General features: G+C 41.6%; 2 protein-coding genes across 3 annotated transcripts; one reads left to right on the top strand and one right to left on the bottom strand.

Annotated features, from left to right (window-relative positions):
• Positions 1-7888, top strand: PMPCB (peptidase, mitochondrial processing subunit beta). Of its 2 annotated transcripts, none has more exons than XM_082760786.1 (13): positions 1-102; positions 1229-1369; positions 1682-1768; positions 2228-2357; positions 2828-3026; positions 3700-3779; positions 4314-4426; positions 4940-5083; positions 5437-5597; positions 6963-7048; positions 7125-7213; positions 7442-7517; positions 7608-7888. In XM_082760786.1, exons 1-13 carry the CDS (start codon positions 13-15, stop codon positions 7658-7660), a joined length of 1449 nt encoding a protein of 482 aa, XP_082616912.1. In that variant the 5' UTR covers positions 1-12; the 3' UTR covers positions 7661-7888. The 2 variants fall into 2 exon arrangements, with proteins under 2 accessions (XP_082616912.1, XP_082616911.1); XM_082760785.1 differs by having other exon boundaries at positions 5434-5597.
• On the bottom strand, positions 7819-24304 carry DNAJC2 (DnaJ heat shock protein family (Hsp40) member C2). The gene is made up of 17 exons (XM_082760783.1): positions 24146-24304; positions 23399-23589; positions 22815-22890; positions 21110-21208; positions 18426-18567; positions 16986-17066; positions 16197-16262; positions 14346-14437; positions 14128-14249; positions 13142-13291; positions 12803-12891; positions 12647-12716; positions 10918-11102; positions 10342-10442; positions 9328-9435; positions 8465-8619; positions 7819-7937 (listed from the first exon to the last, which is right to left on the bottom strand). The coding sequence occupies exons 1-17, from the start codon at positions 24201-24203 to the stop codon at positions 7863-7865; spliced, it is 1860 nt and encodes a 619-aa protein (XP_082616909.1). The 5' UTR covers positions 24204-24304; the 3' UTR covers positions 7819-7862.
• Positions 24305-24789: the final 485 nt, after the last annotated feature.

The raw sequence follows: 24789 nt of genomic DNA, 5'->3' as shown, positions 1-24789 counted from the left end.
CCGCCCCACAAAATGGCGGCGCCTACAGCTCGCTTAGCGGCACGGCGCCTCTTCCTGCCCTGGCGTCCTCGCCTTTTGCCATCGCCCGGCCCGGGGAACCGGGTAGGCGGCGGGGCGGGGACGGGGGGGATCCGCGGAGGGCCCCAGCGCCTCGGTAGCTCCCCGCGCTGCCGCTCGGGAGGCCGCGATGGGGGCGGCGGGGGGGTGGTGGTCGTGTTGGAGGCGGCGCGGTGCACGCTGGGAGTTGTAGTCCTAGCGGGGGGGGCTGTACGTGTGGCTGCCGCTGAGCATGGCGGGAGCTGTAGTCCCGACCTGGCTGAGGGGAGACGGGAGGGGGGCGGCTGCCCCCACATGGGGACCGGGCAGCGCCGGGCTGAGGGGTGCCGAGCCCCAGGGCTTGCTGCAGACTCCAATAAATAAATAAATAAACAACCCCAAAAACCACCCTTCCCTGAGCAAACGGGTCTGACTCCATAGCTGCCACTGTTTTGAATCACAGAACCATTAAGGTTGGAGAAGGCCCCCGAGATCACCTGGCCCAACCACCCCCTGCCACCAGTGCCACCACTAACCCGTGTCCCCAAGCACCACGTCCAACTTCTCCTTGAACACCCCCAGGGACGGTGACTCCACCACCTCCCTGGGCAACCCGTCCCAGTGCCTGACTGCTCTTTCTGAGCAGAAATGGCTCCTCATTGCCAGCCTGAACCTCCCCTGGCACAACTCGAGACCATTCCCTCTGGTCCTGTCACCAGTTCCCTGTGAGAAGAGGCCGACCCCCAGCTCCCCACACCTTCCTTTCAGGTAGTTGTAGAGAGCAGTGAGGTCTGCCCTGAGCCTCCTCTTCCCCAGACACAACAACCCCAGTTTGCAGTCTTTGACATAATTCCTTGCATTGGATTCACATTAGAAAACAGGTACCCAAAAAGATTTCAGATGCTAAAGGACATATTCGAGTTCCTACAGGTTTTCTGTCAGGACAGTTGGTTGTAGGGAAGGAGATGCAGTCTACTCCATTTTCATTGTTTTCATTTTTTTTTTCCCTGAAGTCAGTTAACGTATTCCCAAATGAAGTATTGGCAAATAACTCTGTGTAAAAATTATTTTTGAAAATGCATGCTTTAAAATAGATTTCTGAACTTACATTTAAGTTCAGGTATGCATTTCTGGAAGTGCATACTAGGATATAACTTACAGTGTATACATGACTGATGTTTTTTTCTTACAGTCTGTACATGTGGGAACAGGCAGGTTCAGAGTTTCCAAGGCAGCAACAGAAGTAGTCTTAAATGTTCCTGAGACTAGGGTGAGTCCTCTGGAAAATGGCTTGCAAGTAGCTTCTGAAGACTCTGGACTTTCAACATGCACAGTAGGTAACTTGTAAAGGGAATGTTTTTTCATAATTTTATGTATGTTTGTTTCCTTGTGGAGCTAAGTTGGATTCTATCAATGTTTATTTGCAATTATTGTTAAGTTATAAGATGGGAAATGAAGGTCTTCCTAAGTGATTTGTGATTCAATTTTTTTGTGAAGATCATTTTTTTTTCCTTGAAAACCTGGTTTAACCTAAGGAAAAAGTCATTTAAAAGTAGGTCTTGAAAATCTAAGTTTGTTTTGTACAGGAAAAACAGCAAAGCTGCATGATTGGCTGATAAAATGATTTCTTTTTTTCCCTAATGAGGTTGGACTTTGGATTGATGCTGGAAGCAGGTATGAAAATGAGAAGAACAATGGAACTGCTCACTTTCTTGAGCATATGGCTTTCAAGGTGAGTATGAGTATTGGCTTACAAATTTATGATGAATTTCTAAGCTAGTTATCGCTAGAGATCAGTGATGGAACTTTGTCAGAATTGTCTAAATACAGTTTACAAAATGAGGAGAGAGGGGAAACCAACTCAGACTTGGTTTCAGATAGAAAATGAAGCGAAATTCCTAGTCCCTTGCAGATGGTACACAACTATACATTAGTAACACACCTCTATTTTTAACTTGCTTTTAACTTGTGGTATTCTTAAGACACACAGTCTACCTTTTGCCAGCTTTTCATTTTCATTTGGGAGCATAGTAGGATTTATATTTGACTTTCAACATGGAGAGATCAGCATGCCAGTTTCCATTTCAGAAGACTTTCTTCCTTTTGTCTTCGACTTTTGCAGACAAGCGGTATTAATGATGAGTAGGTGAATTCAAGGATTTAGTCTGACTTTTTTATTGTTTTGTTTCAGGGAACAAAAAAGAGATCTCAGTTAGACCTTGAACTGGAAATTGAGAACATGGGAGCTCATCTGAATGCCTATACATCCAGGGAACAAACAGTGTATTACGCAAAGGCTTTTTCAAAAGATTTACCAAGAGGTAACTGCTTTCGTTCGTTAGAGAAGTGGCAAAGACCAAAAATGCTTATCCACCTCCTGACAACGCATATGAGTGATGCTTTTGCAGCCTAACAGTCCCGTCTTTCCTGGACAATAAGTGCTTTCTTCAGCTTCATAGGAGTGTGAGGATGCAGATTTTGAAAGGATTGTGCTAACAGTGAAGTTGATACTTGAAACATTTTTGTCAGCTAGATTTTTTTCCCTTACCCAGAAATGCCTTTTGGACTTCTCCCTTCCTGCAGAGCAAGTGTCTTTTAAAGTAAAGTTGTAGCATTTTGGCATCCTTAAAAAAATAAAATAAAATAAAATCAGAAGTTTTTAAAATTCCAAGCTGCAAATCTTACTAGTACATTTTGGGTCACTTGAGCTTTGGGGTGAGTTTTACTTTTATAACCAGATTTTTCTGGTAATCTGAAAATAATTTCTATTCCTATCTTTATTTTCAATTAGCTGTGGAAATTCTTGCTGACATAATTCAGAACAGCACCCTGGGAGAAGCGGAGATTGAGCGTGAGCGAGGAGTTATACTTCGAGAGATGCAAGAGGTTGAAACCAATTTACAGGAAGTTGTCTTTGATTACCTTCATGCTACAGCCTATCAGAACACAGCCCTAGGAAGGACGATTTTAGGACCCACGGAAAACATCAAGTATGTGCAAGTTTGTGGTTGTCTTTAATTGTTGGCAACTTCTCTATATTTAAAAGATCCCTCTGAAAATGTGAGGAACAACTTCAGTTGTAATTTTTACTCTGAAAGGTAGGTGAAGTTGTGCTGGATGTAACTAAGAATTTCCATATTGCTTTAGTTCTACTTTATGCAGGCGTTAAGATGAAGTTCATGTATTTACTGCACATCTTCATTATTTGACATTATTTTCTCCTGTTTATTAAAAATGCACTGACACGAAATTGCAAGCGCTTCTTTTTCCTATCAGTCAGGTGTTAGGATTTACCATAAATAAAACTGCATTCACACTGCTCTTTCAGCCCTTGTTTATACTGATTCAGACCAGGAGATTACTAAGCGTACTGGTTTAAAATTGGCATGGGATCATTAGTGGATCTTATCGCTCACCTGAGTGAGATCAACAGGGAGCAGAGTTGTAATTCCTGTTCTTTATCAGGAAGCTGTAACAGCTTTGAAAGGAAAAATGTATAAAGGTCCAGTTTCCTGTTCAGGAAGCTGTCCTTATTTTAGCTTTTTGCATCTGTGCGCTGGCAGAACTTATAATTATTCTGATACTATATTATTCTGTATTTCTATTTCTTCTTGTAAAAAAACTTTACTGACATGGCAGTGATGTTTCCTTGACTGTTTCCAGATCCATAAACCGCAATGACTTGGTGGAGTACATAACAACACATTACAAAGGACCCAGAATAGTCCTGGCTGCTGCTGGAGGTCAGTATGAGATATTCACCCGTGGTCATGTGAAACTGTGCTTAAAACCACAGACCTTTAACTTTCAGGGAGCAACGTGCTGAATTGCCCATTGTTCAGTATGTCCTGGATGTTCATTGTTAGCCCTGCATGTTTAGTTTGTGCCTTCATAGCCTTTGAACTTCTGTTCCCTTTTTCCCTCAGTAAAATTTCAGAAACATCCTTAAAACAATAACTTGAAGTGGGTAAGGTCATTGTTCCATCTGGGCATGCAAAGAAGGGCCTAGAAGGAATTCAGTATGGAAAGGGGAGAAGCAAGAAAAGCAGAGAGAGGGAGAAATAATTTTGAGGCTTGAAATTGATAGCAAACAGCTTGATTTGGAGTATGATTGTGATCTTACTCTGCATAATGGAGTGCTGGGAGAAATCTGAAAGCGTGGCATTAAAAGGGGGGACCCAGAAGTTGCTGGTTGGTTGAGCCTTTAAACTGCATAGCAAGCTAAGTGAACTGTTCACAGAGTAACATGACAAAGTGTCTGAAACGTCTTTGTTCAGGGGTCTGTCACGATGAGCTACTTGACCTTGCCAAATGCCACTTCGGTAACTTGCCGTCTGCTCCGGAAGGAGGGCTGCCACCCCTGCCACCTTGCAGCTTCACGGGCAGCGAGGTAAGCAGCTCAACGACTTTTTGAGCCGGCCCTTTATCCCCTGCGAGCACGCTGCCTGCTGAGGAGAGCTTCTCAGCTGCACACTTAGCAGATTACAAGGCTTCTTGCCCACACTGAGGGCAACTGGAGTAGCTGCTTTCCAAGCAGGAATTTCCAACTTTTCTTGGGCAAGCCTCACTGCCACCACTTTCTCTGTCTTACCAGTTTCTGAGGGAATACCTCCCTTACCCCTGCTGCTGCTTTCCTTTTAGTGCTTGCCCTGCACTGTGAGAGCATTTTCTCTTACTGGGAATCACTGATTTAAAGAGTATGGCAGAGAGCCAAGGCATCTGTGTTCCATTCCCAGCAGTATTCAGATTTTGAAAAGCCCTCAACTTTCCTTGCTACTGTTTGTCATCAATTTCTCTTTATGTTTGTGGCGTTGGGCTGGAAGTGTCTGTCTCCTGACATTTAGCTGCCGTGTACGTTACCGCGTGCAGGTCGCACTACAGCCGCTTTCGTGTGCTCCCACAGATCCGTATAAGAGACGACAAGATGCCCTTGGCGCACCTGGCGATAGCCGTGGAAGCAGCTGGCTGGGCTGAGCCGGACACGATCCCCCTCATGGTAGCAAACACCCTGATAGGTAACTGGGACCGCTCCTTCGGAGGAGGCGTGGTGAGTGAACCTGCAAGCTCCTTCCTGCTGTTCACGAGGTTGTCTGCATGGGGTGCTGCCAATACTGACCCCCTCAGTCATATCTGAGGGCGTTGATGTGACATCGGAACATGGGGGTATCAGTAACCTTCCCTTTCCTGAAACTTAGTGGCTTTATGACCTGGGCTGTTATTTGGAAGCTGTTTGGACTACGTGCAAGGGAAGAAATTGTTGAGAAGAAGAACTGATGCTTGACTACGTAGCTTCTGCTGGAGCCTGTGATACCACTGCATGTTCTGTCACATTGAAATGAAAATGGGAGACTAGCAAGCTTTCAGAAAATGAATGAAATATGTTTTCTCTTGCTTCAGCAGAACTTATCCAGTAAGCTTGCTCAGATTGCCTGCCATGGGAACTTGTGTCATAGTTTCCAGTCCTTCAACACCTGCTACACTGATACGGGGCTGTGGGGCCTCTACATGGTCTGTGAGCCATCAACTATCCAGGACATGGTGCACTTTGTTCAGAGAGAATGGTAAGCAAACAATGGTTTCTCTAAAAAGACTATTTTCTGTGGACAAATAAACTTTTAAAAATATTAATTACTTAAAGAGACTATTTCTCTGCTTAGGCTTGCCTGGGAAAAATAAATCCATCTAGTTTTAAACTTTGGCACTTGAGATGCACAGTCCCAGCAGCCAGTTTCTGGCACCCTTACTTAGAATGAACAGTTTAGGGTTTAGGCTTGTTTTTTGCCCTAGAATAAGTGCTACTACTGCTAACTACAGCTCACATTGCTCTTATAAGGTAAATAGGCAGTGATTTTCTTTTTGTCTCACAAGTGTCAGGAGTTATAAAAATGTGTTAAACCCGTTAGAATGCGATTAAGTCAGCATGCAGTACCCAAGAACTGCATGTTTGACAACTGAAAGTAGTAATTCAGAATAATGAATGAGCATAATGAGAATGCAATTAGCTTTAAATACCATTACTTAGTTAACCGTTCTACAGTTACTGGCCCACGTGGCACACCAGGTGGTGGTGTTATACAGAGCTCTAGTGAGTACCTGGGAAAATGAAATTATGTCAAGTAAAGGAGCTGTTATATGGAATCTTGAAACCTGTGACTAGAGATATTTTCAAATTAGATTTAAGGCCTTAGATGAATGAAATCATGTCCATAGGTGCACTTCTAAGACTTGAACAGCAGATGTGATTAGAAACAGACGTGTTATTTAAGGCCATTGACTTGAAGCGGCTGCAGTTAAAACTTGGAACTGAGGAGTTTCTTTAATCACACAGAGCACTTCTCATGTACCTCATTCTCATTCTGAGACCTCTGTAAACAACTCTTAGGTAAAAATATCATTTTAGCTGACTGTTTGCTGCAGTTCAGCACCAGGGAAGATGTGAACCATTCTTGTGCTATAATGTGTTAAACTATCTACTGCATCCCTCTGTCCTCCTAGCAGAGTCTTCTCTCTGAGGTGTGATGTTATTTATACAGTTCCCATCTCTTCCCAAGAGCCAGGCAGTAACGGCTTGCCTTCTGGGCTAATTACCTCTAATTGCTTGGCTCCCAGTATCTTACCAACAGCCATGCTCAAGCTAGCAAGCATGGACTGCACGTGGCTCAAAACATTAAAATGAAATGCAGCTCTTCTAAGAGGAAAAACTTGCTTTTAGACTGAATATTGGTATGCTTCCAGAAAAACCCTATCCTTATGCTGCTTCTAGGAGTCCTAGGGCTTATTTTCATACCAAGAACTCTTACCAGCTCTGGCTGTAGAAAAAATGCGCGTGGGTAGATGTACTCAGTGCTTGTGGTAAAGAGGTACACAACCATTTTGTGCTACAGGTTAGCATTATTTAATGCTTTTGGATTTAAACTGTTTTTCAGGATGAGACTTTGCACAAGTGTTACAGAAAATGAAGTAGCTCGAGCAAAAAATCTTCTAAAGACAAATATGCTGCTACAACTTGATGGTGAGACCCAGATCATTTTTTATTCTTACTTCCTGCTACTCTGTGCAGATAACTGAAGTGAGTTTTCCCGTTTTAGGCTCTACCCCAATCTGTGAAGACATCGGAAGACAAATGCTCTGTTATAAGCGCAGAATCCCAATTCCAGAACTTGAAGCAAGGATTGAAGTAAGTGGCACTCCTGGTGGAATTCTTTGATTAGGCCCTTACTGTAGTAATTTAATGTCATTGTTACAGGAAGAAACAGTAGAGTTTAGACCGTCTCCAAGGGAAAAACCTTCTAACTGTTCTGTCACCTGTTCCTCTGGATTATGCAGAAGAAATGAAGATCACTGACTTAATACTTATTTTAAGACAGGTTTAGTAACAAAATATGTCTGTCTCTAACCCTTTCAGACTATTGATGCCCAGACTATTAGAGAAGTTTGCAAGAAGTACATCTATGATAAGCATCCTGCAGTTGCTGCTGTGGGTATGTTGTCTAAGTTCACCTCCTGTAACTCCTCCACCCTCTTTCTTTTCAGTCTAGCATGTGTCATAGTCAACTTTCTTTAAATTCCAGGTCCAATTGAACAACTTCCAGAGTATAACAAAATCTGCAGTGGCATGTGTTGACGTCGTGAGTAATGAACAAGAACTTCCAGTATGTTTCAGCTTTAAGAGAAAAAAACCACACTGCTTTTGACTTCAAAAAAATGCATTTGAGATTAAAACTCAAACACCAACCATAGTCCTGTGTATCTGTACAATTAAGGAGAGAATGAAAACGTGTATAGTATTTGCATTTTTATTATAAAACAAAGATTGTCAGTAAAAGTCATTTCTTGACTTTAGTAGCATTCATCACTTGTTCTTGAGCAGCTTTCTTTGCCTTGACCATTTCAACGAGTTCCTAGAGATGGAGGGAAAAAAAAAAATTATTTAAAATGCATACCTTAGGAATGCCATGGTTTTGAGCATTTGTAATCAGCCTGATGAACTAGTGTACTAGCTCTCAACACTGTGAGGAATCCAGACAGCTTAATATCATAAAAAAAAAATTCTCCTAGAAACAAAGTAATACCAACATGGTGTCGAAGATCAGTGCTCATCTACTTCCACAGTAGTACAAAAGGGAACATAAAGGGGGCCAGGGATAGGGCTTCACACCATCTCCAAGAAGGTGCTGTCAAATTTTAAGACAAATTTCAAGGGACAGACTTCCTCCCAGCTTCCAGTTTTAGTACTTACACTGAAGAAAACCTAATCCCTACTGCTTTTCTGGGTTAACAACAACAAAATTCTCCATAAAGTGCCATCTTCTATTAATTTGTGCTTGTCAGAATACTGTCTTGGGGGAGGGATGGCAAAAGTAAAAGCAATGGACTCGAACAAAACCTGAGCTAATTACAATCCTAGAAGGAGGTAAAAAAGCCTTACCTTATATCGCTTCATGCAGTCCTTTTTTGAGCGGCCTGGGACAGCTGCTGCTATTTTCTCCCATCTTTCAGCAGTATTTACTGGATAAGTCTTCAGTGCTTGTTCTAAAAGCTTTTGTTCTTCTGTAGTCCAAGGGGATGAATCTAAAGATGATCCTGTTTTCAAAATCAAAAGTGACAGTAAAAATACGTTTAGTAATGACTCCTTGAGGTAAGCGTAAGAAAATACTGTGAAATTATAATTGATTTTAAGTCCTTGCAGCTCTGTGATACCACTGATTTGATTTAAGGGATATCCATTACTAAAGCCTAGAAAAAAAACCAACAACACTGAAACAGACTGGCCAAAGTGGCACCTGGGATATTTAAATACAGCAGGGAAGACAGGAAGGTAACAACTTGTTGTCAGCCAGGTGTTAGATAATCATTGCTGTCCTGTGAAACCAGTGATGTTGTTCTTCCTGTAGTATTTCAGTAAGGAACCAGCCTGCTGCAAGGCTCTGGAAAGTTTGATGGGGGGTGTCTGGGGTTTAACAGGAGACCAACACTTAGCTGTAGGATGATCCTATATCTCAAGTGCAGCCCCTCAGGCCTGCCCTTGCCTAAAAACATAGCACCTTCTGAGGAACAAATGATCTCAGCATCTGACTTAAACCTGTTGGCTCCCCAGGAAGCACTCCAAATTGTCACTGACTGCCTTGGTTTGCACTAAATGTACCAGAAACCATCAAATAAATCCAGTAACTGAGCTTGCATCACCTGTTTACTTGCTAGTAGTTTGTAGGCAAGGCTTAGAGTTCTAGATTACTTTCTTACTAAGGTGCACAGCAGAGACAAGTGCAAGAGCTTCCTTTTCACTTTTACCTTCAAATCGTTCCGAGGGCGCAGCACTGTCCATCTGAGGCACCACACCGTGTTCCTTTTTAAATTTGTCAAACGCTTTCTTGTTGATATCATCTTTTTGATGAGGGTCTATTAAGAACAGACATTGAACGGAATAGTTACTGCAACAAAATTAAAGCCAGATGTAGTAATAAAAACATTGGCAGATTTTAAGTTAATAAACACAATAAAAAAAATGGTAAAGAGGTTGGTAGATAAAAATCTCTCAGGGTCCAATGTATTTTGCTCAAAGTGCCTGGTTTTCCAACTCCTAAGTTGCTTTATACTGCTCAAGTGACTACATCCTCCACACAAACTTAAGCCTGAATCTGCTGCTTCAGTGAGATCAGGAGGGATTACTCCCACAGAAGGGCTGTGGCACAGATCTGTGTTACTCAGGCTACCAGTGTGTCAGGCAGGCAGGAATGCAGGGGAGAGTCTGGATCCTCCTCATACAGGTATGTGGTTTCGTATGGAGAAACAACTTCAAAACTTTTTTCTATAGCGGTGTGTTTTGATTTTCCTTGAGAACAGCCTCCAGAGTCTTTTCTCAGTATCCCAGCTCTCTAGCCTACGTTTACTGTGCAAGGAGGTAAGCCACGTTAATTTAGCTGTCTGACTGGTGCTGAATCTCCTTTGTCTTTTTAAAGCGTCTCTATAGACTCATCAATTCTCTTTATTCCAGATGCCTTCAGAGAACAGTTCCACCCGCTCCAGGTATAAAGGAGCCTAGGTAATGAACAGGGCCTAGAATTCTGCATGTGCATGAAGTTAAAAGAATTTCTGAGATTCACTCATGAGGTAGGGACTTATGCGATAGCTATGGGGCTGGAAATACTGAGTCACAGAAATGCTCCTCCCAATTTTCCACCAGTACGTTTCTTTTTGGGATATATAGGGCATTTTCTCACAACAGAAACAATGCTGCTCAAAGAAAATTGAGCTGTAGAGAAGCATGCAGACTGTCTTAACACAAAAATAAGCTAAGAAAGATACCAAGCTTCTGGAGGCTCTTTGCTTTATTGATGACATCTTTTGCTGTTCGTTTTATTCCAGTAGTAGAGTGCAAGTTCATGTAATTGGCAATAACTTCCCACCTGAAGCAAGGATAGAAAGGGGAAAAAACAGCACATTATGTAAAGCTGATCTTCATCCAAATAGAACCAGGCTACTGTACACAGCTGAACACATTTATACCAACCCCTGAGCAAGTTTCAACAGGCTGAGCTGTTACTAGCCCTGTTTTTCCACTGCCCCTCAAAAGTGCCTAAACACCAGATAAAGGGGATTCAGCAGGAGAGAACGGGGTCACACCTAGCCCCTGAATTATTCTTAGTGTGTTCTTGCAGAACAGAGGGGAAGCTCTGCACCTGATCAGCCTAGAGGATCAGGTATCTAGGCCCAGGTTCTTGATGAGGACTCTTGACTGCTGTCCAGTCAAGGAAAAGAAGGAAATGTAAGGAGTCCTTATACTGACATCATACTTAAGGTGGTCTGAAAATAAGCTGTATTACACTTGTTATTTAATTAAAAATTGCTAATAGGGCTTTTAACACCAACACCAACAAGTACCTTGAATTAGTCCCTGCTGGGAAGAGGTTCACAGCTTTAATTAACAACTGTAGATCATCTTCTGGCCAGTTTTTGCTCCCCCCTCCACCACCAGTGGTTGACTTCTCTGAACTCTTTGTCGCCTGGCGCATACGAGCCTCTGCCTCTTCTTTCTCTCGCCTTATTTGTTCATTTATTTCTTCTATCTGAAGGGTTGTAAATGAGCATTTTTATTTAGGGAAAAAGAACCACGTGATGACAAAAACCCCACTCTCTGCAATTGCTTTGAGCCTTGAATTTTGCTTAGTTTCTGTTCTTCATGTTATACGTAAGGAAATGGAGCTCATCTGCTCCAGTATAATCTCCCTCCATCCTCTGTGTAGATTTGGCCATCCCAGATTTCCACTGTAGTGGATAATCTGTCATAAATTCACTAGGAAATTATACAAATGCTCCCAGGATTAAGGCAAGACTTCTGCATATTACTGGAATGTCCAGGCCAACATCTGACACCAAGGGGCAGATCCACAAAAGGATTAAGAGCTTAAACTGGTGACTGGGGGCAGCCCAACATCCCTGTTGAGTACCGTAATTCTGAAACCTTCCAGCATAATTGCTACCTAAACCTGGTTAGGGCAGAAATTCTCTTCAATAGGTTAGCTAAACTAGCACTAATAGCTAAAATTTGGGTTGTTGCAGTTAAGTGCTTACTCAGGCTTAGATGGCTATGTGTAGTTTGTTAGCAAGCAATTCAGCAGAAGTTATCTACCATAAGTCGTTGTGAACTGTAATCGCTTCTTGAGATTGTAGTGTGACATTCACGTATCTACTTCTGAGTATGCTAAATCCAGTCTTGGTGACAGCAGAAAGCTATGCTCTTACAACCTGCTGGAAGGATGGATGCCCAAAGTAGGTTTCTCCCTATCTTACAATAAAATCTTCCTGGCAAAAGGGAAATTATATCAAAAGAGTTTTTATTAATGCAAAAGTAGAACAGCTTGAACAGAGAGATTAACGTCCTGTGTTTGGAACACTCTTCTGGAAACTGGGAGATTGGATTCAGTCACTTGTGGAACAGAAGCATTTGAAACTTAAGCCTTCGGTTGCCTGATGAGTAAACCTGCCCCTGGGATGGGTACAGATCATCTTCTCCATCAGGAAATAACACTCACACATCTGACTCCAAAGTGGATGAAAGAAAGCATCTCACTCTCTCTGCAAGACGTGTTCAGCCTTTTTACTCCAAAAGGCTTTTGCCTGCTGGCAAATTTAGGCACATCCTTGTGGAGTTTCGTGAATCTTGGTCACTAATGTCTTGCTTTTCCTCTACTTTGGCATCCAACCCACTGGCCCTTCCAGCGCCTATAGCCTGCAGCATGTAGGTCCTTTTGTGGATCCAGCCCCAGGTCAGGCAGAGTAGAGGCAGGGTTTTTTTCACATTTGTAACAGAACAGGGTAAGATGATACCCATTGTTGGGCAAAACTAAATTCCTCTGCTGTTTCTGTGTACCATACAAACAGTGGGATTTGAGTCTTTTACTAATTAAAAATGCATAAACTTCTCTCAGCTGGCACTGGTTATTTCACCAGCCATTAACTGCACTATGCGTAATGTAGTGGAAACCAAATCTGCCCAGAGACCCTAAAACTCAGAGTCCACAGCAGCAATGTTCTATCTTACTTGGATTCAGTCATATAAAATGTCACAAACAAATTATTGTTAATTTGATTTGACACTCAGCATAATTACCTGTTTTACTACAGCCGCCTTTCCTCCTTCCCTTGTTGTGGATGTAAGTGCTTCATTCAAGCATTGCAGACTAAAAATAAATTATTAAGTTACAATGCAGAGCTAGTAGAAAGATGGGTATCAAAACGCGAAGGAATCAGGAGCAAGAAAACTTACCTTGCTAGCTCAAGACGATCACAAAGCTTTTCCACCTCCTCCATCATTTTAACACAATCTGCCTCATTATCAGAAAAGTAATTCCAGTTCTGGAAGCAGAAATACATGTTCTACAAAGTTCCTGAACTTTACTGTCCTTCAGACAAAAGCTTAACAGACAGCATTCTTTAGCCACTGCTGTGCTGGGGCCTATTTGGTCAGCTTGTTTTAGCATTTAGCAAACCCACTTTCCATACCCATCTCTGACCATAAAAATAAGCATGAGATAAGGTCTGATCTAAGGAAGCATAACAATTTCACTGATGTAACCTGTATTTCACTATAGTAACATTTAAATACCTTGCACGTTGTTCTCAGTTTTTGCCTTTCTTTCTTGATTGCTTTTTTCTGTATCTCTTTTTCCTTTTTTGCTACTAATGCTTGTTGCCTAACTTCTTCTTCCTCTTTTTCTTTTGCTAACCGTGCTGCTTCTAATTCTGCTTGTCTTTGCTGCAGTCAAAAGAAAAAAAAACACACAAAAAGTCCAAAGACACGTTGTTATAAAGTCATTGAGTCATTCAATATTAAGATATGCTGTTTCCAGTTTCTGAAGTATAGCAATACACCAATGTTCATTTTCACAAGAACTTTGAGGGAAGGGGTGACTCATGCCAGTTGGCATCACTTCAGATATTCACTATGAGGACCTAGTCTGTAAATCCTGGCCTCCTCTACAGTGAAGATTATAAAAGATTATGAAATCTCCTGTGCCTACCTCTTGGGGGTGTACAAGCTTAGAAAAATGCAGTTGTCCAGCATTTCTCTTGCACCACTGTTACCATGATACCATACAGTGCTCTGGTGTTGTCTTTGAAGATACTTTTTAGCACCCTACAGTTCCCAGACCTTTCACTACTCATACTGTTTCCAGAAACATATTTTCCAAACTGTTTGATATTAATCAGGTATGTAATAGTACCTCAAAATGTCTCAGACCAATCAAACATTCAGAGACCATACCCACACAACAAGCAGCTGTATCCATTTTATGAAGGAGGGAAGTAGGCCACAGGAGCTAATGACGGCCTTTCAACCACAGAAAGTTTATGCAACAAAAAACTCAGTTTTCAAAGTTTTTGACTCAGATCTGTGCTCTTTATTTTCACAATTCTCAAAAGGCTGTTACCCTTGCACTGCCTGTCACACACGGATCAAAGACAACACATCTATAAACCCCAACATAACTTCTAACAGTAGTTTTCAGACACATCTAGAAGCTGAGGCAGTGGATCAGGTGTGAGTGAACCAGAAATTTCCAGCCCAAATAAACCAAGTAGTTAACTTACCTTTTCTTTTGCCTCTTGTTCTTTTCGTTTTGCTTCTACCTTTGCTTTTTTCTCTGCTTCTTTCTTTGCCTTTTCTTCCTCCTTGAATTTCTTTATCCTGGGATCACAGCTGTATGCGTTGTCTGGCACAGGAAAGGACACATCACGTACAAAAGAAAAACAAGTGTCTTCCCCTGTTAGTTAACAAATCTTTTTACAAGAACAGTTTGTATGCTCACCGACAAGTGTCCTAATTCTGTTCATTTCCTCTTTTTTCCTCAGTGCTCTGGCAGCCCTGTTCTGCTTTTCAATCCATCTCCTTTCATCTCGACTAAAAAGGGAGAGCGTAGTTAGTTCAGCATTAATACCCTACAGCATCAGTAACTTAGGAATTCAGCAACAAACACTTAAAAAGAGTTTCCCCATACAGATGTCTTCCCTGAATACTTCAAAAATAAACTTCAAAAAGTGAAGTTCCAAGCCCCAAGCTTATGTCCAAAATGCTAAGCATTTAAACAATCAAACAAATCTTCAAAACACCTGACAAAACAAGCATCTCATCTGTCATTACAGGCCCACATCATGGACTCTGTTTCCAAAATGCAATCCATTTGCTGATGTAATGTTAAGCTCAAGCAAAACAACTGAAATGCTGGTATATAGTTTAATTAAAGGGCATCAGTATAATTAATGCCAATTATCACGATTTCACAGCAAATAGGTCACATCAAGTGAATGTGCATGGAATTAACACTTTCCATGAAGTACGGTGACTCTGGTAAAATCAAGCCACAATACAGCTCATGTTAAATAGATCAAACTTAGATAACGAAATCTGGAAATACTTGTTAGTGCTGTCAATAAAAAGGCAAAGTTTTAGTGGCATCTGTATCCTCATCCACACAACCAACTGCAGAACAGTGTGCTTCAAAACAAAGGAAACAATTCCCATAGCAGAGGAGGGGACTCAGTAACAGACTGAAGGGTCAGAACAGAACACCATAACCTTTGGCAAGAAGGGATGACAAGAACTATGGCCATCTGAACAGAAGAGCAGGAAGCGGACAAATAGCTTTCCTAAGTACAGCATGCTTTGTACTATTTGTCTAAACATGTTTAAGGAGGACAGGAGCAAGCACAAAAGGGGTATGCAAATAATTCTAGAGCCTTCCAATTAGAAGCCTAGAAATTAATCTCTAATTTATCAAAAATACAACTCATAAGGAATTGATTACAGTGCCTTCACAGAACTTTCATAAGAGAAGAGAATACTGGGTCCAGAGAGGCTCAAATACTTAAGAGCAGAAAAAGGCGTAAGAGAAACATATGCCTAGCTAGAGCCTAAAGATGGCACAATTCTTAGACACAAAGCTGGCTAACCACTGAACCTCACTGCAAAATTGGTCTCTATTAGAACTTGGAAGAGGTTTATATAATGCAAGCTATGGTGATACCAGGATGAGTGAGTGAAAGGCTGCATCCTGTGAAAGACAGGTTAGAGTAAATGATACAGTGCTTTATTTTAATTTAAATGTTCTGTGTTTACACAGAAAAAAATAGAATGTATTTTCCAACAGCAGTGTGGTCCAAGTAATTCAGCTATTATCACTACATCAAGAAATATGCAATTTTTATTATCAAGCCATCAGAACTACTCCTTCTATATTCCAGATAGCATCACTTGTCTCAGCATAGCTTAATACAGAGTCGGAGAAGGAAATGATAGTTGTTTACTCATCTGCTCTGTTCTGGGTCTAGGTTCAACCTGCATCTGTGGCTTGCTGGAATTACAAGCCTGAACTTAAGTGAACACACAGGAGACGCTTTATAACGTATATTGTTTTTACAATTTCAAAGCACCTTAGAAATGCCTCTTGAACTACTTCAATTACACAGTTAAGAGGGGGGGAAAAAGGCCAGAAGCCCACAGTCCAGTACAAGTCTGTAACTAACAACAAATTGGAGAGTGGAATTCCATCTCTTGGTTAGCCACCTGCCTTCTTCCTCTGCCTTACAGTCTGATATAGCAAGATTTAGCAACTTGACACTAGTCTTTCAGTCTCACATCAAATTTCTTTTTATTTACATACCATTCAGCTTTTTCTTTTTCTTCTTCATCTAAATAGGAAAATTCTCTCCATGAATCAAAATTATACCTAAATTAAATATAAAAATAACAAGAATGAATGAAAAAATAAAACAGCAAAACTATTACAAATAATCTACCTTAAATATTTTTCTAGGCAATTACACCGTTATTTACAATTTATAATACAATTTACATATACCTGCACCTACAATGATTCTACTGTGTTAATATCACTGCAACTAATAATTCACATCTCTGTAGGACCACCAGCTTTACAGTCTAGTTGTCTAATCTCCCCTTATAGGCAGTGGCAATACAATGCAGCCTGCAGAGTTTAGAAATTCATTTAATCTTTATATACACAGCCATATTTAGTGGATGCGAGAAATAATGGAGACAAACTCCATTCTAAACTCCGGAGTTTATTGGACTAGACCTCCCTTAACTAGGGGAGCTTAAATATAGTAGACACCTCCCCTGAAAACACAATTTAAGTGAAATGAACTCCACTCCTAGCCTGTGGGGCAGCTCAGTTCTCAGTTCCCAGCTATTCTGGCCAAGCACTGCCCAAAACTCTAGCCTTAACTGTGAATTTACAGTGTGGATGTATTTCCTAGAAGAAATCCAGCACAGCTTGTGGAAGGGACTTAACAGCCGTGAGGCAATTCCGTGACATTACGCAGTCAGAACAGACCACAGCCAACAATCTACCTAGTAAAGGGTCTGCAAACCCTTCACACCACACACCTTGCACACTGTGAATAGTGACTGAGGTCATCATCTAACTTACCAAAATGAATAGAATGCATCTACCTCTTCAAACGAAGAGTTCATGTCCCCAAGTTTAGGAACGTTTTTCTTATTCGACCACCTGAAAAATAAATCGATATATTCAAGAAATAATATATATGAAATCTTACTTCATAAAACAGCAGGTGTTAAGTACAGAATCCAAATACTAAATCAGTTTCCCTCCCAACAAAACAAAAGGGCACCAGGAAAGAGGAAGAAAAGGGATCATTTGCTCTAAATATCCTCCCATTTGTGTCTTTCTGGAGGAGCTCCTCTAGAAAAGCAAAATCCTCCTACCCAAGTTTGGTGTGCATAAAAGTATCTTGTGCATACATAACACAAGATATCTGTAAACACTGTTAACAGGGCCTCATTTCTCCACGCACACTCTGTTGGTAGTGGCACTTATAAAAAGTGAACAAAATGTGCTCTGTGGTAGGCTATATTAAGTTTCCCCCATATTCTAACAGAGAACGAGAGAACAACGCATGCTTTGCCTCCATTCCATTTCTTTCCTACAAAGAGGGAATTATTCCAGAGGCTCTAGAATTTCATACTTCATGACATGACATCCCTTTCCGAGCAGAGGTGGGAACAACCCACCTGACAACCACAGAACCAGGTCTGAATCTCTAGAATACATACTACGAGATTTTAAAAAATCTACTTAAAATATGCAATGGATTGTTCAGAATGTGTTGGAAAGTGTGACACGCAATAAAACACTTTTTCATATAGGTAAAAAGTGAAATAAGCTGAATGTAGACTTATATGTGACAGCCTTAATACCAAGTTAATTGACAAGCATGAATCATGCACAAAAAAGTCACACACCATACAAGAGAGAACCACCAAATACTGACAGTTACATATACCTTGTATTTTAACCACAGAATGGCTCAGGTTGGAAGGGACCTTAAGGACCACCCAGTTCCAACCCTACTGCCATGGGCAGGGACACCTCCCACCAGCCCAGGTTGCCCAAAGCCCCATCCAGCCTGGCCTTGGACACTGCCAGGGATGGTTAAGTCTCTGGGCAGAGAAGTTGTGGATGCCCCACCTAATTGTGAACATAACTACTGTCATGTGTTAATGTCTCACCCTCATAAGAAAATCCTAGAAAAGGAATTTTTAGTCAGTAACATACACACGCTGGGTATAGTAAATAATTTTAAGATGAAACCATGTGTTGTATAAAAAGCACAATATGTACTATGGAGCAGAGATTTTTTAAATCTCATGGGTCAAACTCACTGCCTCCAGTGTGACAGTTCAGATTATTTTAAAAATAAATTGAGAATGTTCTATTTTAATTGCATTAAACTTCCATCAATTAATGCATTTCCCAACAGCCCTTAAAAGTCCCACATGTTACACACAAAACTGGCTTGTAAATGCTGATTCTCCAGCATGGCAAAGGCAGTCTGACATGGCTTACCTTGCATTTCTATCAAAAACTGGTGAAAAGACTTCAAAGAAGTTTTCTTTTGCTTCACTTTTGGAAGGAACAGAGTTATCAAAAGTAGGATCTATGCTGTTAAATGCTCGTCGTTTCACAGGGTCAGACAGTATTTCATAAGCTGTAAAAAGTTACCAGACATCAAACATGAGATTAAAATGAGTCTTCCCTGCAAAGTGGGAATGTTAACAGAAAAGGCTCTGAATGTTTGAAGAGGTGCTCTCAGATCTGCGTTTGATTTATCACTTCTGTACAGCTTTGTATTTTATTCTTTTGATCAAATCTCAACTAGCATTGCTGGCAATTCCTGTTCAACAAATTAGGAAGAAAACGTCTATGAAAAACAACACATTTTGCTATTAGAATGTAACAAATCATATTATATTTAAAATAAAACTATAGCAGTGAACTCAGTTCAGTCACTGGTAGCTGGGGCCTGACACCTTCAGGCTTTTATCTTGCACCAAATCCTTGCAGATAAATTGACAGAACAGTCTACTAGGACAGGCATGGAGTAAAAACAGTCCCTGAGTTAATATGAAGGCAGGACTGGCATGAACAGGGTCCATTCATAATAATTTTTGCAGCTCATGAAGAAGTTGTACTGAGACTTTGAAAGAGCATAAAACACCACATAGCTCTCAGCCAGAGCACACACACTGTCCTACTTCTCCTTGTACAGTCCTGTAGATGGTGAACATGATATTACCGAAATCTTATAACCTGGAAATCACACTCTGTAGCTTCAGTAAACTTTTTTTTTTTCCCCTCAAGGAAGCGTGAAATTACTGACTTTGTCAGATCTACATTACTTACTATTTTTCAGTAAGAATAAGAATTCAAAGAAATCAAATTCTTGTTGCAGTCATTTATGGACTGCCTCCCTGGACAGAGAACTGCACTGTGAAGGTCACACCTAGAAGGTGGTAAGGTGGAGACCTTGGAGCTTTGTGGTTCTGTAAACTGATCTCACTGCACATTAGTAGAGAAAGGAACAAAAGTAAAAAAATAATAAGCTGCTGCGTGCCAATCTTCTCTTCCCCTCTGGGTAAGGGACTTCCTTCAATTCCCTCTGCCAATATTCTACATGACCCCAGTTATCCTCTACGTTGCAAGCTAGGAGCTTCAATAGTACTCCTACCATTTCCCTAACACAAGAAATTCTGTGCATATCTGCAGGCTCCTCCTCCACTTTCAGAGACACCACTTCTATACTGATCTCCAATTCCACTCCCACACACTCCGTTCCTCCAGCACTGCATCTCCCACTCCTTCCTTTGCCATATCCAGCTCTGAATCCCACCTATCCACTCCCGCCTTTCCAAGTTTCTTCTCTCCATTCTGTTAACACTCTCTCCTGCTCCAGATTCCCCTTTGCATTTCCTTCCTCCAAGGCACTGCTTGGAAGCATTACTCATCTTCCATGCCACTTCATGCTTTCCTTTTTGTTTGTTCTTACACTTAAGACTGTAAGCTGTTATTGCGCAACATATTTTCCTCCTTGCATGTAGATCACACAGCACACTCCTGAATTCAGCTACAAGTGCTATTATAAACATCTGCCAGTTTCCAACAGGACTGAAACTGCGGAAAAAAGTCTTCATTGAGCTAACTAGGCAGCAGCAGAACTTTATTTCCCTGCAATTCTAAGTTGCAGGAAGATCTTAATTTCCTTTTGAAGCTAGCTTTCTAATAAAGGTTGGTAAATAATTAGAACAGGTGGGAAACAGGTTTCCCCACTAATTTTAACATGTTAGGATTTTTTTTTTGCTGTTTCATATTGAAATAGAAATCAAAGTTCCTTTGGTCTCTGTGGATATGATCTCAAAAAAGTATGACTTCAATCAACTGCTGCGCTTGTTTTTGAAAAGTTTTAGTACAACTCTAAGGAAGGCTGAAAACATCATTGGCTTGTCTAACATAAGATTTTCTAACATTTTAACTAGCACCAAAAGAAGTCACTCAGAATTAGAAAGTTTAGAACACAAATTTCGAGATTTTTCCTCCTACCTCCACAGACCTTATTGATTCAAAAAATCTGCTTAAAAATACCTGTTTTTAGATGTATAAGCATGGTTACACCTAGAATACCCCCCTCAAGTGTCTGCAATTACGCAGCAGCAGTGTTCTAGGTCACTAGAATCAAGAACGATATGTTATTTAATCGAGTTCACTAGGCCATCTGTGGGCAAAAGTGAGCAGCTGAGAAAACTGATATCCTGGATCAAATCAACAGATGCTCTACTGGCAGAGCAAGTGCATTAGTATTCAGATTTTCCAATTGCTGTTGGTGTCTTAAAGGAATTATTTTACAGCATATCAGTTTATTGCATGTATGTGGCAACCTCTAGTGGTTCATCCTTGCATTCACTGCTACAAGAGTTTGCATTTTGTGAACATAAAGTATTTTGCTTTATCACCAAGTGGTATGGCAGACAAATGGCAATGAACTGCGATGCCATACTGCTTGCACCCAAAGAGAGTGGAACATTTATGGGATCTCTGTTTATTGAAGCAGTTTGCAAAAATGGAAGAGAACTTCTTTGGCTTTGCACAGTTCTTTAAAAGTAGTGACAATGGCAAACCTAATAAAGCACTACAAATACGTTTCAGGTTATCAAGCAGATTGAGACAGCATATAATAAAAGAAGTCAATTACTTACCTTTAGTTATGCACGTAAAATAATCATTATCACCTTCTCCAATTTGCTCCCCTGCAGCTTTTCGCTTGTCTGGATGATGTTTCAAAACCATAGATTTATCTATCAAACAGAAGCATAACATTTAGAAAAACTTCATCACTAACACTGTGTAGTTTGCTAAAAATAATATGGTAATTCCAGTTGTCAGCCCTCTGCTTAGGTACTTTTTTATTTTTTAAACCATCAGTAAGAAAATAGATATGAGTAAGTGAACTTTCTTTGATTTAACACTCTTGCCAGAATTAAAACTATTTTGTCTTTGCTAGGACACCAGACAATCTCAACTCAGAAACTTTCACTTTTATCAGCTGAAGCAGCACTGATTTTCCAGGACTTAGTCTAACATTATGCATAGCAAAGTACTTCAGTGACTACAGATGCACAGTTAGCTTCAAAAAGCACAATGTGTTTTCAGGACTGTAACTGTGCAAGACTGCACAATTCCATATGCAATCAAGCTAGAAAATAAAGAAAAAAACATAAATTTAGTGATTTCTAATCAAAGTCGTCCAGATAAAATACAAACTGTATTCATTTCCTTCTGAATACAGTCCAAGATGAAATTTTGCAAGTAAACTACGGCCTGTAAAGACTACTGCACATACCCATGGATACAACTAAGCATGCACACAAGACTTTGTGGTCAAATTCTCTCTCTACATAAGCCGTAAATCCTAAGAGACAACTAACACCTAGTGAGTATCTACTGAAGCTGCTATCAGAGTTGACTCAGCACTCTTAAATTGCAGAGAGAAAGAAAGACAGAAAGAGACATAGATGCCCCAGATCTTGCTCAACAAGATTAGGGAGGCCACTAATAGACAGAATAGCTGCTGCTCTCTGGGTTATTAACACAGGATCCTCAGTGGCACTGCTAAGTACTCCAGCATATGATCACATACCAGAGACAACACAATTTCCTGTGCAACTCAGTAATTTGCTTAGTGTGCCATCTTAGCCAGCTCCAAACACAAGGTAATACAACCAAGCTATAAGCAAAAAACATTTTTATTTTTTGCTCAGTAACCACACACAGTAATTTGCCATGACTGCTAGAGGGTGACAGGCTGGTCCAGTGTCCTAACTCAGGCAAGCGACTCCAAAGGAACCATTCTTCTAACCATTTGCAAGTAACTTAATCTTTATCTGTGGTTTATCTAGTAACAGTGATTCTACTCATACAAGTGCAGTTTCTTTATGTAACTGTTCTCAATTATCAGCTCACAAAACCATTAGCTTATTTTATAAAGCCTATTTATGAATCTTCAACTTAAATCTTCTTGCAAAGTCAACTCTAGGTCACATTGCTTCATATAAATGAAAGTTGTGAAGCCTGACATGATGTTTCTTGGTATGCAAGTACCATAAAATGCAGAAAAACACAGTTATGGCCTGTGGGTCTTTTTGTTTGTTTTAACAAAAACCTCACGATGAGAAAGCTGAGATATGAACTTAGTGAAATTTTTGAGTTCACTAGCTCTAGGCCAGTGGATTTCAGAACTGTGATTTGAGTTTAAAGGCTGGTAAACAACACAAGTCAAAAAGCTGGCATTTTTAGGCCTGTAAAAATAGTAAAAAGCTTGTTTGAGATATGTTTGCATTTAAATGTGGAAAACAGTCCTATACATCTAAAAGAAAGGTAGTGTTATTAGGGAAAGGTACTTACGAGCTGCTTTGATTTGTTTTTGAGTAGCCCTGTATCGTATATTTCCCAACCCAAGAACTGCATAATGGTCTTGATTCTGAGGAAAAAAAGAAAAAAGCCCTAATAAACACTGATGTACATTACCTAAAATGCCACAACACATGTAGAACAACACTTTTTGTCCCCATTTCTTAAAAGCAAGAGGCAGAATTCTATTACCTCTCAATAAACATTAGAAAAAACCCATAGGACCAATTATTTTAAAAGCTGTTACAGTAAATTCCAGTACCTCAGTCCATGTTGGATTTAAGCATCAAATCCTAAAAAGCTCAACTAATGGAAAACTGAATTGCTGTCTTAATAGCAAGGCACTAATGTAACTCCAGAATACAGGTTAAGATCCTTCTGAGTGCTCCTGATATGCTCTTGAGTTTGCCCGTATCAAGTAATTATGTGTGGAAAACACAAAAATAGGTATAGTGCTAATGGACACACAGTGGTTTGGATAGGATGAGAAAGGAGCTCATCATCAGCTGGGAATGGCTGGTAACTTGGCCAGATTTCCATTGAAAATACAATTAACGCTGTCTGTATCAACAGAATACCTTCCAGTCCTTTGGATCAAGGGTTTTTAACATAGGAAATTCTTCAAGCTGCAATTCTTCATCCCCTGACTCTTCAGAAAGTTCCTTCTCATCTTCTAGCTCCTGGAAAGAGGCAGAAACATTTATGTTTCTCCTCTTGATAAACGCCTCAAACCATCTTCCCACAGGTTCCACTTGACAGAGCACCGATGCTACAAGCAAAAAACAGAAAAGTAAGCCACAGAAGGTGAAGTTGCTTTGGTTTTAACATTAAGAAGTGAACGTAGGTATTTTATTTTATATAGTATATGTATGAATTTTCGTTTATAGTGTAATGTTGCACGATGCTATAGGATATAGGATCAGCAGATAACCTAGTTTGCTCTGAAAAGAACAGATGATGTTGAAGATTAGAGGAAGCTGAACGCAGGTGCCTCGGGTGGTTCCTCCCTGAGCCCTTACCGCACTCAGAGTGCCTTTGGGGTCGGGGAGCACACTTTGAGCCGCACTTAAATCCCGTCCCGCCCTGCTGGGGCAGCAGACCCGCACCCAGCGCCTCCAGGACGACAAACCCTGCCTGTCCGCAGGCCGCTGCCCCTCAGCAGCCGGCACTCGCTGCTCAGGCACTGCCCCGGGGCCAGCACCCGGCCGTTCCCCCCCCGCCAGCCCCCTTGGCTGCCCGCCTCCCTCACGCAGCCCCCCCGGAGCGCTCCCTAACCCCCCTCCGCGCACACGGCCGGCGGGCAGGAGCCAGCCGCCGCTACCTACCGGCCGTCAGCGGCCTGCTGAGCGCCGTGAGGTGCCCGGCCGGGGCCGCCTGCAGCATTGCTGCCCCAGTACGGCGGCACCCAGGGGCTGCGAGCGGGGCTGGGCGCTGCGGGCCGGGCCTCGCCGCCTGCCGGCAGCCGGCGCATGGAGGCGCCCGCCCGGGAACGCTTCCGGGTCGGCGGGGAGGGAGCGGGAGGGGTTGGGGAATATAAGAGGGGAACCCCCTAAATATTGGTGGTGTGGGGAGGCAGGGGGACGGTAGGGATGGAGAAGCCTTCCAAAATCATCTGGTTCAACCACCGCCTGCCGCTAATGTCAGCCACTGAAGCGTGTCCCCAAGCACCACGTCCAACCTCTCCTTGAGCACCCCCAGGGACGGTGACTCCACCACCTCCCTGGGCAACCCGTCCCAGTGCCTGACTGCTCTTTCTGAGCAGAAATGGCTCCTCATTGCCAGCCTGAACCTCCCCTGGCACAACTCGAGACCATTCCCTCTGGTCCTGTCACTAGTTATATGCAAGATGAGGCCGACCCCCGGCTCCTGACACCTTCCTTTGCAGAGATCAGTAAGGTCTGCCCTGAGCCTCCTTTTCTCCAGCCTAAACACCCCCAGCTCCCTCAGCCTCTCCTCACAGGACTTGTGC

Source organism: Aythya marila, assembly GCF_965140915.1.
Source record: "Aythya marila genome assembly, chromosome: 1".
In the NCBI taxonomy this organism is placed as follows: domain Eukaryota; kingdom Metazoa; phylum Chordata; class Aves; order Anseriformes; family Anatidae; genus Aythya; species Aythya marila.
This window is presented reverse-complemented; position numbering and strand designations above follow the sequence as displayed.

What these genes read in the sequence shown, in the direction of transcription:
- PMPCB (XM_082760785.1), top strand. Translation starts at nt 13, where the DNA reads ATGGCGGCGCCTACAGCTCGCTTAGCGGCACGGCGCCTCTTCCTGCCC. An exon ending in AGTCCTGGCTGCTGCTGGAG is followed by an intron (nt 3,780 to 4,313) that starts GTCAGTATGAGA and finishes GTCTTTGTTCAG; the next exon opens with GGGTCTGTCACGATGAGCTA. An exon ending in TATGCTGCTACAACTTGATG is followed by an intron (nt 7,049 to 7,124) that starts GTGAGACCCAGA and finishes TTCCCGTTTTAG; the next exon opens with GCTCTACCCCAATCTGTGAA.
- DNAJC2 (XM_082760783.1), bottom strand. Translation starts at nt 24,203, where the DNA reads ATGCTGCAGGCGGCCCCGGCCGGGCACCTCACGGCGCTCAGCAGGCCG. An exon ending in TTTTACGTGCATAACTAAAG is followed by an intron (nt 18,568 to 21,109) that starts GTAAGTAATTGA and finishes AACTTTTTACAG; the next exon opens with CTTATGAAATACTGTCTGAC. An exon ending in AAAGAGCCTCCAGAAGCTTG is followed by an intron (nt 9,436 to 10,341) that starts GTATCTTTCTTA and finishes TGTTCTTAATAG; the next exon opens with ACCCTCATCAAAAAGATGAT.